The following is a 17,387-nucleotide window of genomic DNA, read 5'->3' as shown; positions in this document are numbered from 1 at the left end:
CATAAAATGGTTGCTATGGAGATAAAACCAACAGAATCATTAAAGAAGTGGATTTTACATCAACTTATCACATCCAGCTCCTACCATGATTAGCATTATAAACAATGTGTTTTTATGAGTCAGTTGACGATTCTGATCGCAATGCTAGCATCTTTTGCCAAATTAGCTTTACTAGCATAGTTAGCGTGATTAGCATCATAAGAAAAAAAAATTCTGAGTCCGTTAATGATGGTGTTCGCAGTGCTAGCACTATTAAGCTACATTAGCATAACTGGCATTGTTAGGCCAAAGGGCGACTGTGGGTAGTGCCGTCAGTCCCGTTCTGGGGATAATAGAGACTCTCAGCCCAGAGTTTCTGTGTTTGTTGACCAGCAGAGGAGGCTGGCTCTCAGCTTCCTCTGAAGGACTCTTCTGGGTTTAAAAAGGTTGTTTTGCCTCCTTGTAACTTCCTGCACACAGGAATAAATCTGTTCAGTTATACATTTACTGCAGAGCACCGCAATGGTTTAAACAAGTGATGACTCACTCAAAACAAACAGACAAAAAAAAAAACATTCTGGATGTCAGGTTTTTTTTATTAATGTAGCAGGTTTCTGTTTAGGGTGCTGTATTTTATTGAAATAATCTTTTTTTTTAAATTAAATTAATTTTAACTATCCCTTTGATATTGCAAACATTCTGCTTAAATAAAAATAACAATTTATTTGGGGGAAATGTCTCAAATTTCGTTTTTAAATCTGCAAATTTGAAGCAAAATCCCTGAGGAGGCATCTACCTGTACGTTTCATGAATAGGTTTTAAAGCTGTTTAGCTGTGGCTACAACCATAGCTTACCATCACCAAGTATGAATGAGGAGTGAATGAATAATGGACACAATGTAAGCGCTTTGAGTGTCTTGAAAAGCGCAGATAAATCCAATCCATTATTATTATTATTGAACTTCTGACATTTCAAAGATGATAAGTGAATAACAACGAAGAAGAAAAAATTATTAAAGTTTATTCCAGTTAATCTTGCGAACATATCTGTTGTCTAAAATTGACCAGCAGGTGGCGGGGTTGCTTCATAAACACAATGAAAACAGTGCTCTCCAAATACAAATTATAAGAAGTTTTTAAACGTTTCTGTTTTTTCTTTCCTTCTTGTTTTGATATTGGTTTAAACTTTCTTTCATACAAAAACTAGGAATAACAGCAGCATACGTTTGTTATTATTATAACTTAATAAACAATTTAGATTTTCTTGGAACTAGTTTTTATCAGTATGAGGAGAGGCTTAATATATATAATTCTGAGAAAAAAGTTTTTCTATTTGTTTTTCAAAATAAAAACAGGTTCTGTAAAAGTGAACTGCACTTTTGTTTAGGAATTCCTATGAAGAAAAAACTCAAAAGAGGCCAAGAAACAACAAAAACCTAATCTAAATCGTAAAAGAAAACAGTTTATAAGTACTCAAAAGATAGCTTTTCTTCTGTATGATGAATTTGAAAAAAAAAAAAAAAAAAAAAAAAAAAAAAAACATTTGCAGAAGACAGAGAAAATTTATCTGAAGGTATTTCGTACCAAACAAAGGGAACAAAAGAAGCAGAGGAAGCTTTATTAACTGTTTTGTTAGCATTCACGCAATCATTTAGGAAGCTGTGATTAAAAAAACAGAAAAAACTGAGCTGGTTGGCCACGCCTCTACGCGCGCGTGACGTCTCCTGAGCGCTCGCGCCCGCAGCTACAGGTTGATTCATTCAGTCCGTTAACGGGTCGTCATGGGCCGCACGCGCGAGCCCGTTCCTCTGCCCTGAAGCGGACTAATTCCGTCAGAGACCTTAGCTGTCCGTCAGGACTAGAGCTTTACGGGATTTTTTTCCTCCAATCTTCGTTGTTTTCTGCCGCGAGACTTGAGTTTTTATGAGACCTTTCAGTCAGAAGTAACGGTCCGGGACCGTTGGCACCGGCTTCACGCGCCCCGTTCGCCCCCCGATGAAGCTGAGCGCCGCACGCGGGAGGAAGCGCTTTAAGGGCAGCAGCTTGTCGGACGTTCGCTAGAGAGCGGCGGGAATGCCCGCTGGAGGCGAGCCCGGCCGTGTCGGCGCTTCCGCGGTGTGACGACGGCAGACATGATCCCGGAGGAGAGAAACAAACAAACGCTCAACTTCCCGGTGGGTTTGCTGCTCCGCTCCCCGAAGAGGCGGCTGGCCAAGCTGGGGAGGAAGCCCAGCAATGGATCGGTGCAGTAAGTGCGCCTGCGCAACTTTTCCTTGAAAACCCGCTTCGATGAAAATCGTGTTTTTGGTGTTTTTCACGTCTTTGGTGGCATTTTTCTGATAATTCTGAAATATATGAAGTAGAAGTAAATTAGACTTGAAAATTTCATTCCTCACTATTTCCTTATTCAAACCGTTGTGAATCAGTGCTGTTTGAAAGAGCTTTTTTTGTGACGTCAAAAATACGCGGGGTGGGCCTCAAGCTCCCTGCTCCGCTCCATTCTGACTGATGCGTTTGATTTGAGATGCCATCCGGCTAAAAAAAAAAAAAAAAAGCTCCAACGCTGCTCACCATTTTTATTGCACAGGTAATGTTAGGTTGTGGGTGCGAGGAGCTGTAAGCTGGCAGGACAAAGAACAGATGGATAACGGGGAGTAGGGGCGGGCTTGCTTGGCACCAACGGCCCCGCCCACAACTCAGAGGGGAATTTCGAATGAATTCCTCTGCAGAAACAGATCTAGAGAACGACAGTGTATTTTTGATTTCAAAAACTGGGAAGGAAATTCTCATAAAAAAAACTATTAAATGCTTTTGTTTTTGTTGTTTACATTTGAATCAGTCGTAGCATCCTAATAAATGTTGTTATTATGTGTTTAGACTGTAATAAACGTTTAAATCTTAATCCAATACTATATTTAACATTAGCTATGGTCATTTTTGATGCCATTATTATTGTTTTAACAGTACATTAGCTGATATTTAATCTTTTTATGCGTTTGAGATCTTTGATATATTTACCACAAAGTTCAGTTTTTCTCTTCTGAGAGTCACATTTAGTCTGAAAACAGTTTTGTAAAATCTATTTGTTTGTTTTTTTTACTCACAAAGACATCTGCATCTGTGATCGTATCAGATTGGGTTTTTATTCCTAAGCGTGAGTACAAATCCATAATAACGTCCTAAAATGAAGCAGGTTTCAAGCCCAGATCCACAACAAGACCCGACACGTTACAACCGCGTGGTTTAGGCTGTGAAGGTAACGAACATGTCGTCCTTATCGTGACAACAACTGTCAGCCAATCTGCTAAGTCTGTTATGTTAGCAGCAAACTGAAAGGGAAAGGAATGCGTTGATACGCAATTCATTAGGCAGGCTTCTTACTTTAACAAAAGTTAAAGACACAGAAAGATTTGTTGCAGAGAGATCCCAGGCATCAGGAAATATTCCTGTAAAGCTTATTTTGCAGCACAATGGGGTGTGAAGAAAACAAAATTCCACCTTCAGGAAGCAAAAGTCTTCACTTTGTTGTTGCAGAAAATTCACATCAACGTCAGGAACATGGAAAAATCTGCAGTAGGGATTTAAAAACCAACCTTTTGTCACAAAACAAACAAACATCAGCATGAACCACATAAATGCATGGCAGCAACTGACAGACAGGCACGGCAGTGGAAGGATGGTGATGTGGGCTTAGAGAGTAAAAACATCAAAACCTGATGAGCTAAAATGATCCTTTTTGTTGATAGTTCAGTTTTAAAGACCCACTTTGATGAAGATGGAGTTTGGGGTGTTTATGACATGTTCTCCTGGTATTTTTCTCACAATGGAGGACATATATTAAGAACATTTCTAAGTATTTCTTTGAGACGAAAACTGCCAGAAGGTGATCTGAGTGGGACTTTGAGACTTCGTCTTTGCTCCTGGTGCCGGAAACACTTTTTCTTGTGAGTTTTGTCACGGTTGACCTTCCGTTGGTCCTGCGCTGTTTGCTGCGTCACAAGGTTCTCACTTACTCAGCTGTTTCTGTTTGTTTTGATTTGCTCCCTGTCAGGTTTTCTGTTTCCCCCGTCTTTGTTTTTAGTGTGGAGGCGTTTTGGGTTTTGACGGTTTTTCTCTTCAGCTCATCAAAACTTCGAGTTCCTGCCACAAACTCGATGTGTTTCGTTTTGGGTCCAGACATTTCTTCTGGGCTACTAGCATTTATCTATGCATCATTTCTTACTGCAGCCAACAGTAACGCAGTCCCAGACTTTCTTTATTGTTTCAAACCAATATGGAAACGATCTTCCTGTATTTTTTTGAGTCTCTGGAGTTTTGTTGCGGTTTTATTTATTGTTTCAGTTCTGTTTCCCCTGCTTTTATTTTGAAGGCTGACACGTCACATCAGCCGCTGGGAGTTTTTTTTTTTTGTTTTCTGTTCAGATCCTCAGTCAATATTAGGTTTATTTTTTGTCGTCAGTTTCAGTTGTAATTTGTAGTTTTTGGAAAACACTCGACAGCGACCTGCGTCTGTCTTCCTCTCAGGTCCAACAAGTCCGACAACACGGTCCGCTCCACCGAGAGCACAGGTGTCCGGCAGCCGGCCAAAAGCAAAATCCGGCGCCACAACAACAGGTTCTCCACAGTTTTCGGCCACAGTCCCGACCTGAGCCGGGCCCGCGGGGAGGCGAGGGGCAGCGGGAGTCTGACCCAAGACGACCCGGCAGAACTGTCGAGCCAGAGGTCCACGCCGGGGATCCTGAAGATCTTCGGCAGCGACATCTGTCAGGGGACGCACTACAAGAGCGTGCTCGCCACCACGCAGTCCAACGCCAAGCAGCTGGTGAAGGAGGCTCTGGACAGGTGAGGGTCCTGGAAGGACCGAACCCGCCTGGTCTGGTCCAAACAGCAGGTTCTGATGGGCCCTGTGGATCTTCAGGTACTGTCTGGAAAAAGAAGACCCCCACCACTACGTGCTGTGCGACGTGATTGGTCAGACGGGGGCCGACGGCCAGTGGAAGAGAGAGTGCTTCAGGGTGGTGGGCGACTCAGAGAAGCCCCTCCTCCTGCAGTCGCTATGGAAACCCAAAGAAGGTTTCTCCCGGAGGTTCGAGATCCAGCTGAGGGCAAACGTGGAGGAGCAGAGTCTGCAGGAGCGGGACGCAGTGACAGCAGGTAAACCTCAACCCCCCCCCCACAGCCCTGATTGTCCTGCACTCACAGGGGGGGGTGGGGTGGGTCATGCAGAGCCAGGGACACGCCCCCTTTTCCTGCGCATTTCCTCTGGTTCTGCTGCTTCTGACTTAAATCGTTTGGTTTCTGTTTTTTTTTTTTTAGTTTAGCTTACATTTTTTTGCATTTTGGAACAAACACATGTCCAGAATCAGAACCAGAGTTTGTCTGTGGTCCAGGTGTCAATGCTCAGGCCCGAAGGCTGCAGAAGAACCGCAGCAGGGTCACCTCCCTGTTCGTGGACGGCAGCGGGGACGACGTGGACGGGCTCGGCTTCTGGAGGAGCCTGAGCGAGATGGACCTGTCGGCCATGACCAGGGAGGCCGGCCGGGCCCAGCAGAGCGCGCTCAGAGAGGATCCGGAGGCCGAGGCCGACAAGGAGGTGCTGCGGCTCGGCGTGGAGAAGGAGGAGACAGAGAGCAGCGACGACAACACCACCCAGTACTCCATCCACCCCCCCTTTGAATTCCCTTACTTCCTGCTGCTGCAGGGCTACAGTCACAGACAGGTGAGCCCCCTCCTCGTATATTTGGAGTTCTCACAGGTGGATGACGATGTTTGTTCTCCTGTGAGGGTGAAGCGTTACAGCACACTCCTCCAGCTTTACCTGAGCTGTCAGACAGCGAGAACATCCCTGATTTTCTCAGAATGGAGCCGTGAGCTGAAACACGGAGGTGCGTTTGGACCGACCGATCCTTTCCGGCTCAGGCTAAGCCGTCTGTGTCGTTCCACGTCACTTTTACTGACGGGGAAACCTGGCGAGGACGAAAGGATTTGTTGTTAAAAGAGGCGGGCTGTAGCCCATCAGTCCCAGAAAGAGAAGCTTTCTCGTGGTGGGAGGGTTCTGACTGCGCAGAATGTCGGCGGGCTGCGCAGACGCAGACCGGAGCACAGATAGACGGACGCAGGCGCAGAGCTGCAGCTGTCGTTCAGAACCCAGCTCTGCTCCTCTGCTGGACTTTTCTGAGCGGCGAGCTGCCAGGCTAATGCTCTTAGCGCGGCGAGCCGCAGCTCACGGATGCCGCGGCGCCTCACCTGTAAGCCCTTCCATTCTCGCCTGGAGCACAAACCTTATTTTTACCCAGAGATCCAGAACTATTTACACCCTGGCTGCATTCCAGAGTGTGATGAAACCAGCCGCGTCCCGAACACCAACGGCTGTTTGTTTAAGGATTAGAGGAACGTGGCGTGTTGCTGCGTCAGACCAACACGCCCACGCCTGCAGTAAAGGTGATGCTTTCAGCTGTTCCTGACCGCTCTCAACACCTCCCTGCAGGACTTCATCATCTACCTGATGAGCGGGACCTCCACCATCTTTGGCTGCTGCAGGGAGCACTGCAACGGCGAAGACGAGGAGCAGCTGAAGGTGGACATCCTGCTGTTCGCCCCCGACGTGCTGCCGCAGCACTGCTGCGTCCGGCGCCTGGACGCCCAGAGGAGGACCCTGACCATGCTGAAGCCTCTGCACGGCGCTCCCGTCACCCGGAACGGCTCCCTCCTGAAGGAGGAGGTGGAGCTGAATCCAGGGGACTTGGTGGGTCTGGGCAAACACTACTTATTCATTTTTAAGGACCCCACCAGCACCTCGGCCCCGCTCCACGCTCCTCCCTGGATGGCCCGACTCTTCCCCGACTCCGACTTAAAGACTTTGTGCTTATCGTGCGGATCTTCTGTCGACGCAAAGACGCCCCAGAGGAAGCCATCGCCCCTTCGCTGGAGAGACCTGGAGGGCAGAGAGGCCGCGCTGAGCTACCAGCTGGAGCACGAGGAGAGAGTCCTGCAGGAGATCGTGGACATGGTGGACCCCAGCGGGACGGAACCCAAGCTGACGCCTGCTTTCCTGCTCGGCCTCTGCCTCCAGCACTCAGCCTCCACCTTTCAGCTGACGCACTTCAGGCAGCTGCTGCTGCGCATCGCCACTCAGATCCAGCTGGTGGCGTGGGTACGAGTCAACGCCGTCTTTGTTCAGAGAGGCGCCGCGTTCAGAGACTCATGGATGTGTTTTCCTTTTCAGGAGAAGACGAAGGAACTGGCAGCAGAGCAGACAGAGACGGCGTGAGTCCCACGACATGACAATCATCGTGATCTTAAACCCAACAAAGTGCTGACGTCATCACACGTTATACCCTCAGCTCGGAGGACGCGCCGCTCGGCGTGGAGCAGCTGATCCCCGGTCTGCAGCCGCTGGCGCTCTGGATGGCCAACTCCATCGAGCTGCTGCACTTCATCCAGCACGGCGTGCCGCAGCTGCTGCAGTGGAGGGCGGAGCAGCCGGCTGAAGGTGGGCGTCCTGTCTCGCCGTGCCGCGCTGCTCACCTGCAGTCCCACAACAAACCTGCGTTTGTCTGTTTTCCGTCAGACCTGCTGGACTCTGAGATGTCCTCCACACGGGCGGCCTGCGAGGAGGCCATGACGGTCCTGGAGGAGGTCATCATGTTTACCTTCCAGCAGTCGGTGTATTATCTAACAAAGGTCAGTTCTCACACAGCCTGGCTTCAACGTGACGTCCTAGCGGAGCGCCGAAAGCGGGCGTTTCTCACATGTGAGGCAGGAAGGCGGCCTGTGTAAACACGATTCTCTGTTTTCATTGAGACCTTTCCAGACAGAAAGCACAATATCAGCATGGAAACGCAGGAAAGCCTGCAGATAGCCAGTCTTTTCCACTGGCTGCAGAATCAAGACGGCCGCTGTCCTATCTCAAGGTCACAGTCATTTGGAAGGAGCTCGATCTGATGAAAGCATTTGTTTCTGGTTTGGAACCCGGCGGCGCGGTTCGGCTGCTCGGCTTTCATCTAAAGTTATGAGAAGCTGAAGATGCATCTGAGTTTGCTTTAGCGCAGAGACGCCTGCTGTTTTACGGCCCGGCGGGACGCTCCCCGCCAGGATTTATGTGGCGCTCGCAGCCGCTCGTTAACTGGGAGGCCGTCAGATGTTTCACGTCTCCGCCTTTCTCAGAGTTTCATTCGGAGGAACAGAAAACCAGCAGCTTCTGCTCCTCCGTCCACTCCAGAACTTTCAAAGTCGCCTGCGTGACTCTGTGGGAGCGACCCGACCCGAACACTCCCTGTGTTCATCAGAAGCATGTGGGGGGGGGTCGGCCACCTCCACCCTGCACGCTGACTGAAGGAGGAAGCTGAGGAAGGAAGCAGGAACAGGCTGTTCTGTTGTTTTAAACACTGAGCAGAACACAGAAGAATACGGTCTGTTGAGTCAGGCATGGTGGTCCTAAAAACGCTGAAGGGACGCACAACAACCATGCTGGAGGGACGCACAACAACCATGCTGAAGGGACGCACAATAACCATGCTGAAGGGACGCACAACAACCATGCTGAAGGGACGCACAACAACCATGCTGGAGGGACGCACAATAACCATGCTGAAGGGACGCACAACAACCATGCTGAAGGGACGCACAACAACCATGCTGAAGGGACGCACAACAACCATGCTGAAGGGACGCACAACAACCATGCTGAAGGGACGCACAACAACCATGCTGAAGGGACGCACAATAACCATGCTGAAGGGACGCACAACAACCATGCTGAAGGGACGCACAACAACCATGCTGAAGGGACGCACAATAACCATGCTGAAGGGACGCACAACAACCCCGCTGAAGGGACGCACAACAACCCCGCTGAAGGGACGCACAACAACCATGCTGAAGGGACGCACAACAACCATGCTGAAGGGACGCACAACAACCATGCTGAAGGGACGCACAACAACCATGCTGAAGGGACGCACAACAACCATGCTGAAGGGACGCACAACAACCATGCTGAAGGGACGCACAACAACCATGCTGAAGGGACGCACAACAACCATGCTGAAGGGACGCACAATAACCATGCTGAAGGGACGCACAACAACCCCGCTGAAGGGACGCACAACAACCCCGCTGAAGGGACGCACAACAACCATGCTGAAGGGACGCACAACAACCCCGCTGAAGGGACGCACAACAACCATGCTGAAGGGACGCACAATAACCATGCTGAAGGGACGCACAACAACCATGCTGAAGGGACGCACAACAACCATGCTGAAGGGACGCACAATAACCATGCTGAAGGGACGCACAACAACCATGCTGAAGGGACGCACAACAACCATGCTGAAGGGACGCACAACAACCATGCTGAAGGGACGCACAATAACCATGCTGAAGGGACGCACAACAACCATGCTGAAGGGACGCACAACAACCATGCTGAAGGGACGCACAATAACCATGCTGAAGGGACGCACAACAACCATGCTGAAGGGACGCACAACAACCATGCTGAAGGGACGCACAACAACCATGCTGAAGGGACGCACAACAACCATGCTGAAGGGACGCACAATAACCATGCTGAAGGGACGCACAACAACCCCGCTGAAGGGACGCACAACAACCCCGCTGAAGGGACGCACAACAACCATGCTGAAGGGACGCACAACAACCATGCTGAAGGGACGCACAACAACCATGCTGAAGGGACGCACAATAACCATGCTGAAGGGACGCACAACAACCATGCTGAAGGGACGCACAACAACCATGCTGAAGGGACGCACAACAACCATGCTGAAGGGACGCACAACAACCATGCTGAAGGGACGCACAACAACCATGCTGAAGGGACGCACAATAACCATGCTGAAGGGACGCACAACAACCCCGCTGAAGGGACGCACAACAACCCCGCTGAAGGGACGCACAACAACCATGCTGAAGGGACGCACAACAACCATGCTGAAGGGACGCACAACAACCATGCTGAAGGGACGCACAACAACCATGCTGAAGGGACGCACAATAACCATGCTGAAGGGACGCACAACAACCATGCTGAAGGGACGCACAACAACCATGCTGAAGGGACGCACAACAACCCCGCTGAAGGGACGCACAACAACCCCGCTGAAGGGACGCACAACAACCATGCTGAAGGGACGCACAACAACCATGCTGAAGGGACGCACAATAACCATGCTGAAGGGACGCACAACAACCATGCTGAAGGGACGCACAACAACCCAGCTGAAGGGACGCACAACAACCCCGCTGAAGGGACGCACAACAACCCCGCTGAAGGGACGCACAACAACCCTGCTGAAGGGACGCACAACAACCATGCTGAAGGGACGCACAACAACCATGCTGAAGGGACGCACAACAACCCCGCTGAAGGGACGCACAACAACCCTGCTGAAGGGACGCACAACAACCCCGCTGAAGGGACGCACAACAACCCTGCTGAAGGGACGCACAACAACCATGCTGAAGGGACGCACAATAACCATGCTGAAGGGACGCACAATAACCATGCTGAAGGGACGCACAATAACCATGCTGAAGGGACGCACAACAACCATGCTGAAGGGACGCACAACAACCCCGCTGAAGGGACGCACAACAACCCCGCTGAAGGGACGCACAACAACCCCGCTGAAGGGACGCACAACAACCCTGCTGAAGGGACGCACAACAACCATGCTGAAGGGACGCACAACAACCCCGCTGAAGGGACGCACAACAACCCTGCTGAAGGGACGCACAACAACCCCGCTGAAGGGACGCACAACAACCCCGCTGAAGGGACACACAACAACCCCGCTGAAGGGACGCACAACAACCCCGCTGAAGGGACGCACAACAACCCCGCTAAAGGGACGCACAACAACCCCGCTTGTGGTTCCTTTGGTGTCTGCAGACAGAACTTCACACCTCTTCAGATCCTCACAGCAAGAAACTTTATGCAGCTTCAAATCCACAACGAAACTGTTGGTTAAAAATAGGCTGCCTAATGAGGGCCAATAAAAACCCAAACACAACAGCCTGAAACTACAGATGAAAAACGTCAAATAAAACTCTAGACAGATTTCTGATGGAAACAGAAAAAACATTGAAAGGCAGATTTTTGGTTTGTGACACTTTAAAACAGAAAAAAACCCATAGTTATATTCTTGCAGAAACCATCATTCGCTTTCTGCTTTTGGTTTTATTTAGTTTCAGTTTCAACAGTTTTAGTATTTTGTTTTTTCAAAACTATCGTTTACCAAAACGGCATGAATATAATGAAAAAAAGGTTTTTAGAATCGATCAGAAGATGATTAGAGTCTTTAATGCTTTTTTACAATGAACTTTTATTTAGTAAAACTTTCCAATGAATGCATTTTTTTAAAGTTATATTTCAATGAAGACATTTAAACCTGCATAGAGTTAATATGATCACTTCTTTTGCCTCTTCTACAGCAAACGTTCATGTCGACTCATGGAGCCTGTTTGTCAGAATAATCCACAAACCCTGAAGCCGTTCCTCGTTCTTTTAGCTCGCTAATTTACCAATAAACACGTCGTTTGGCTTTATTGTCAACAGTAAAAGCTGTGAAACAGTATTTTCTATGCGTATATATTGGTAGTTTCTGCGTTTCCTGCAAAAGCGGACAGACTGTCATCGAACGCCCTAAAGAGGAAGGGAGGAGGAGAAAAGGGCCGGCGCTCAGGAAACCGCTGAACGGCGGAGGACGTTCTCGCTTCTTTCTGAGAGGACAGATCACGACTTAGAGGCTCCAAAGCTGCTGAACGTCAGCTGAGCTGTTCCTCAGGCATGCGGGGCCGCCGCCCCCACAGCGGGAACTCTTTCCTCGCTGGGGGAGCGAGTCACGGTGGAAACAAAGGAGGCGCGTGTCAGGAGGAGGAGGTGATTCAGTAAAACAGGCCTCCACTAGCGGCTCAGTTTGAGACCGTTCTTCTGAAGGAAACCTGTCCTCTCCTGACTAAAGGTTGAAGGTTCGATGCCTCGGGTTTGAGCAAACTCAGAGGCGGAAGGAAGCCTCCCTCCCTCCTCACAGCAGCTCTTTGTCATGAACACCTCCTCCATGTTCTGTGTAGCAGCTTCTTCACACGGGCCTTCCTGTGCCGCTCACACCCCCTTCTGCTCCCCCCCCACAGAGCATGTACTCAGCCCTGTTCGGCCTGCTGGACGGGAACCCCTTCTCGGACGGCGGTCAGCTGCGGGTGCCCGGCGGGCTCGGCAGCATCCTGGAGGTGCTGAAGGAGGCGCTGCAGCTGCTCACGGCCTTCCAGGTGCACGCGGACATCACCCTCCAGCTCTGCGCGTACCTCTTCTTCTTCATCAACGCGTCGCTCTTCAACGCCCTCATGGACAGAGGTGAGCGGAGCGCCGCCACAGCAGAGGAGGGTGGGGGCTAATCCTCCCTGTGACTCCTCATGTCAACCATGAAGTTTGTTTGGAGAGCCTCCACAGCTGCTGTTAGATGTTGCTCAGATGAGCATGATGGATTCCCGCAGAGGCCAGGTTCCCATGAGCGCCGCGGCGTGAAGCGGCCGCCGAGCCATCAGCTGTTCTCACATCCATCCTGTTTGCAGAATGCTGGGCCGATCGATAGACCTCATCCTGATGTTTCCTGCTTGTCCAGGGTCGGTGGCCAGCTTCTACCAGTGGTCGCGCGGCGTTCAGATCCGTGCCAACCTGGACCTGCTGATGGACTGGATCCAGAGCGTGGGTTTAGGCGACGTGGCCTCCGAGTTCCTCCAGAAGCTCTCTGCGGCGGTGAATCTGCTGGCCACGCCCAAGGAGACGCTGCTGCAGGTCAGAGGGGCTTCCTGTCTGCGGGGTGAACTTCTCCTTCCAAAGGTCCAAACAGAAAAAGCTCCAGCAGGAAACAGCCTGCAGGAGCTTCAAAAGTAAACATGACATGTTCAAACCATGACATCATGGTAAAGGCGTGTCCAGTCCTGACTCACATGCCGTTAACCTGCAGGTGAACCATTACCTGCTCACATCCTGTTGGAGTGAATCCTTCTTCTCCTTTGGTTTTAACTCCTACTTTATTCTCTATTTTCACATTTTTAACGCCATACAGAAGCAGACGAGGAACGTCCTGATCTGGCTTCTGCTTTGGAAACAGATTTTATGACTCTAACTTCCTGTTTTCAAACTCCACGTCTGTTCTTCGCTTCTCTTTAGACACTTTTCCTGAAGCCTTCCCCACAGATTCATTGTTGTGGCTCAAACGTAGGATTTTGGTTATGAAGAAAACAACGTTTCCGGCATCGTTTGGCGCAGAGCGACGGCATCAGACCAGCGGAGCGTCCATCAGTCCGCGCTGAGCTGCAGCAGTAATCCCCGCTTAAGCTCACAGGGGGGCGGGGGGCATCAAACAGGAAGTCATAAAGGAGAAGGAGCAAACAAAGCTGCTCAGGTGAAATGCAGAGGAACGCTGCTGACCCCCCCCGATCCTGGCGCTCTGAACGGACGGCTTCACCTTTTCTGCTTCTCTGCTCGGGTTTCTGTAGAAAATAAAGGTTCCTGACCCCCCCACCCCCCACCCATCAGCTGCCCGTTCCGCCTGTTTTTATCCCGCTCCGCCATGAGGTCACTTTGCGGCTGCAGAGCAGCACACGCCCTGCAGAAACTTTTCCATCCCTCCTTCTGCGGCACTTATAATTTACCCCAGAGGGAGGGGCCCCCGCGTTTGGAAAAACAGAGGACGCCGGGGTTATTTTTGGGGAGAAAACATGAAATCTCAGACATAACAACCAGATCTTTGAGCCCGTGAGGTTTCTGAGCAGTTGTGTGTGGGGGCGGCTCGTCTGCGTCACATGACTCAGCGGCGTCCTCAGCGCTCCTGTCAGATCATCGTCATATCTCTGGATGAGGACGTTCACAGGAACCCGAGCAGACCCATAATTACTGGTTCTCCTCACGAAGATGCAGAAAAGAAGAGCTCCTCATCTGTCTGAGGAACGTTTCCCACGAGGCTTTGCTGTTTTACGCACAGAGAAGCAGTGTTTGTTTGTAAGCGGGGGGGGGTGAGCAGCGTCTGAAACCCTCCGTTCTTCTCATCAGGCCACCTGGACGTCTCTGCGGGCCGAGTTCGCTGCTCTGAACCCCGCTCAGCTTCACCACATGCTGAGGGCCTACGGCGCCGGGAAGAGCGCCCCCAGCAGGTGGAGGCCGTCGCCTGAGGAGGAGGAGGACGCGGCCAGTACAGGTTCGATGCCACTCGTCACTTTACGCTCAGTCCAGGTCTCATATACAGTCAACGGTCAAAACTTCGTTTCTGAGCATCGATCAGATTTAGCAGCAGGTTTCGCTTTTAGACAGTGTGCTGGAAACAGGCTCTCCTCTGAGCCGCTCCACCGCCGAGGCGCCGTCTGTTTACAGTAAACTGGAGTAACCAGACTCCAGGCTCAGCACCAATCACAGCCGACCTGCTGTCAGCAACAGAAACGGCGTCTGCTGCTGCAGCTCACCAAAAGCCTGGAGGATTCCCTCCATCGTCTCCTCCAATCAGCTGCAGATGTTTTCTTTCTGTCCGCATCCGTCTTCCTTTCCGCTCTGGGTTCTCTGAACGGACGCTGCAGCACAGCCCCTCTTCTCTGCAGGAGACATCCTGGAGAGCTTCGACTGCCACCCGCCGCTGGTCCTGCCCAGCAGCTGCTTCCACCTGGAGCTGGGGAAGCCCATCCTGGAGCCGGCGCTCTTCCAGCAGCTGGCCCGCCTGCAGGAGTTTGCCCAGCGGCTCCGCGGCAGTAAAACCAGCGCTGAGGAAGTTCTGGAGGAGCAGGTAACGAGTTTGGATCCAGACTGAAGCCGCTCCGGTGACCCACAGCTGTAGCTGATCCTCTGACCGATCCGACAGGCTCCCAGCAGGACGGGCGCCGCCGTGAGCGCCGTCAGGAGCCCCGCACACCCGGCTCAGACCCGCGGGCCTCCCGGCGACCTGAGCGGCTGCGAGGCGGTCCTGACCCAGAAGCTGAAGAGCCTGGAGCTGCAGAACACGCTGCCCGAGCGGCCCGACCCGGGCCTCCACAAGAGCCTGGCGCTGGACCCGTCCTGCCTGCTCACCCCACCCAACACCCCCCAGGGGATGGAGCTGGCCCAGCTGGAGGCGGACCTGCAGGAGGGGGCCCGGCAGCTGAGGACAGGTGCTTGGAAGTGCTCGACCTTTGACCCCTGCAGGAGACGCTGCAGCTCCCCCTGACCTCAGACAGGAGGAGGAGGAGGAGGACCCCCCCCCCCCCCCCCCCGCTCCTCCATGACGCTGGAGGTCAGGAATGTGTGGTGCGGGGGGGGCGGCCCACCCTGCAGCTTCTACTTCTGCCCCTGTTTGCTTTTGGACCCCCCCACTTATCATTTGTGTGTCGGTCGGGGGGGGGGGGGTACATCTAAATGAAACAATAACTTTCAGAACTGTAGAGGTTGCCCTTTTCCTCAGCTAATTGCCCCCTTTGATGGGGGGGGGGGGTGTCTTCACTCTCAGTCAATTTAAAGTCGTTTTCTTAAGGGGGGGGCTAATCCTGAATCCATCTGTCTGTTTCTGAGTGCGATTCATCAGCTAATGAAGCAAAAACCTGACCGTGTCATTCTGACCCCCCTCCCCCCTCGTGGTGCAGGTTTGGGGGGGGGTGTTTTTTACAAAGTTTGTTAATCCTTTAATCTGAGCAGTGATGTCAGGAGAGAAAGCGCCGTCCGTCATGGGAGTTTACGGCTGGGTTGCTGCGTGGAATCTTAATCGGGCCGGTCCATTGTTCGGGGCGGGGGGCAGAAAGGAAAGCAGGGGGGTGCAGTTGATTTTCAGAGTCATTGATGACTCAATTTCACCAGAGGAGGCGCCGCCGTCGCAGCCTCTCCCTCAGCTTCTCTTTGAAGTTGCTTTGGCCGCCGCCCACTTTTCCAGCGTTTGATCCAAACGAACGCCCCGGAGGCTGAACGCCGTTCACGAACTCGCTGACGCGCTGCTGTCTGCAGGGGCCCAGGACGACCAGGAGGAGGTCTTCAGCGTGGAGATCCACCGGGGGCCCCACGGGCTGGGGCTGGCGCTCGTCGACGGAATGGTGAGAAAGTGGCGTTTCCCGCCGCTTCCCCGCTTTGCTCCTTGATCCGACCGCCGCTCCTGTTTTACAGAAAACGCCTCTGAGGATGAGCGGCGTCTACGTGAAGTCCGTGGTTCCAGACTCTCCGGCCGCTCTGAGCCAGAAGCTGAGGACGGGCGACCACATCCTGGCGGTGAACGGCATCAGCCTGGTGGGGATGGACTACAACAGGTGGGTGGGGGCGGGCAGGGGGGGGGCAAAGGTCTCCAGCTGCTGATGTCACGGCGCCTCTGTCTTCCCTCAGCGGCAGAGAGCTCATCCGCTCAGCCGGAGACCGTCTCAAGCTGCTCGTCGCCAAGATGGACTCCAGGTCAAGCTGCAGGTCCTCCAACGCCACTCCATGCTGAAGGAGGAGGAGCGAGGAGGAGGAGCGAGGAGGAGCAGGAGACGCTCCGAGTCCAGACTGAACATTTCACACAGACGTGAAAACCAAAGAAAGCTGCAGGACTGAAGCACTACACTTCTCTGATCACACCTCCCCAGCACTGAGCGGAGGAGGCCCCCCCAAACCTGAGGAGCTGGAAACAAACTGTGGAACGTTTTTCAGTCCCACACTTTCCTCTTTGTGATATTTATGACGCAGTGTTTTGTAACATAAAGAATAAATACGACGTTCAAAGGCGTCTCCTCTCTGACGCTGTGGGAGGAGCTTCAGGCCGAATCCCCGGCTGCTCTGCGGTTCCCATGAGCCAGGCACTTTCCACTGACGCATGCTCGCCCCCCCCCCCCCCCCAGAGGCCCCGGCTGATAACCTGCTTCATGACAGTGAAGGTTTGCAGTCGGGCTGCCATCCCCCGGTGTGCGGCGCCCCCTGACCTCGATCCTGCCGTCAGACTTTTGGTTCCGCCTGCAGGTCAGAGCCAGAGCGGCCCGGCCCGGCTCGGTGGGTTCTGGATCGCTGCTTCCAGACCCAACGGTCCACTTTCTGGTTTGAGGAGCCGCTGCGGCGTCTGAAAGCAGAGAATCACTAACCTGGTAGTTGACCTTCGTCCTGGAGGTTTGACTTTATCAGGCAATTCAGAGGGTCAAAAACGACCCGGGTCAATAAAAGCTGTTAGTATTTGTAGAGAAATAAAACTGGATTTAAAACATTTCCACAGACGTTGAAGGAAAATGTGTCAACTGGAGGTTTGGTTTCCGCTTTTATCAATTAATGTAGTTTCTTTATTATTTTATTCATCACTGCTTCACATAATGAACAAACAAACCAAAAATAGAGACAAAGTCACTTTAGAAGCCCAGAAAAACATAGTTTTTAGTGCCTCCAGAGCTGAACTGAATGGCCACGCCCCCTCACA

At 51.8% G+C, this 17,387-nt stretch overlaps 1 protein-coding gene across 1 annotated transcript; it reads left to right on the top strand.

The window, feature by feature from the left end:
- The first annotated feature begins 1,716 nt into the window (after positions 1 to 1,716).
- On the top strand, positions 1,717 to 17,184 carry LOC101160907 (ras-associating and dilute domain-containing protein). The gene is made up of 16 exons (XM_023957318.1): positions 1,717 to 2,227; positions 4,504 to 4,821; positions 4,898 to 5,133; positions 5,370 to 5,698; positions 6,467 to 7,132; positions 7,205 to 7,245; positions 7,323 to 7,471; positions 7,550 to 7,662; positions 12,139 to 12,358; positions 12,627 to 12,799; positions 14,060 to 14,204; positions 14,599 to 14,780; positions 14,856 to 15,141; positions 15,965 to 16,050; positions 16,121 to 16,260; positions 16,334 to 17,184. The coding sequence occupies exons 1-16, from the start codon at positions 2,112 to 2,114 to the stop codon at positions 16,434 to 16,436; spliced, it is 3,303 nt and encodes a 1,100-aa protein (XP_023813086.1). The 5' UTR covers positions 1,717 to 2,111; the 3' UTR covers positions 16,437 to 17,184.
- The last annotated feature ends 203 nt before the right edge of the window (positions 17,185 to 17,387 follow it).

Source organism: Oryzias latipes, chromosome 8 (assembly GCF_002234675.1).
Source record: "Oryzias latipes chromosome 8, ASM223467v1".
Lineage (NCBI taxonomy): Eukaryota > Metazoa > Chordata > Actinopteri > Beloniformes > Adrianichthyidae > Oryzias > Oryzias latipes.
The sequence above is the reverse complement of the archived record's forward strand: the minus strand, read 5'-3'. Positions and strand labels throughout refer to the sequence as shown.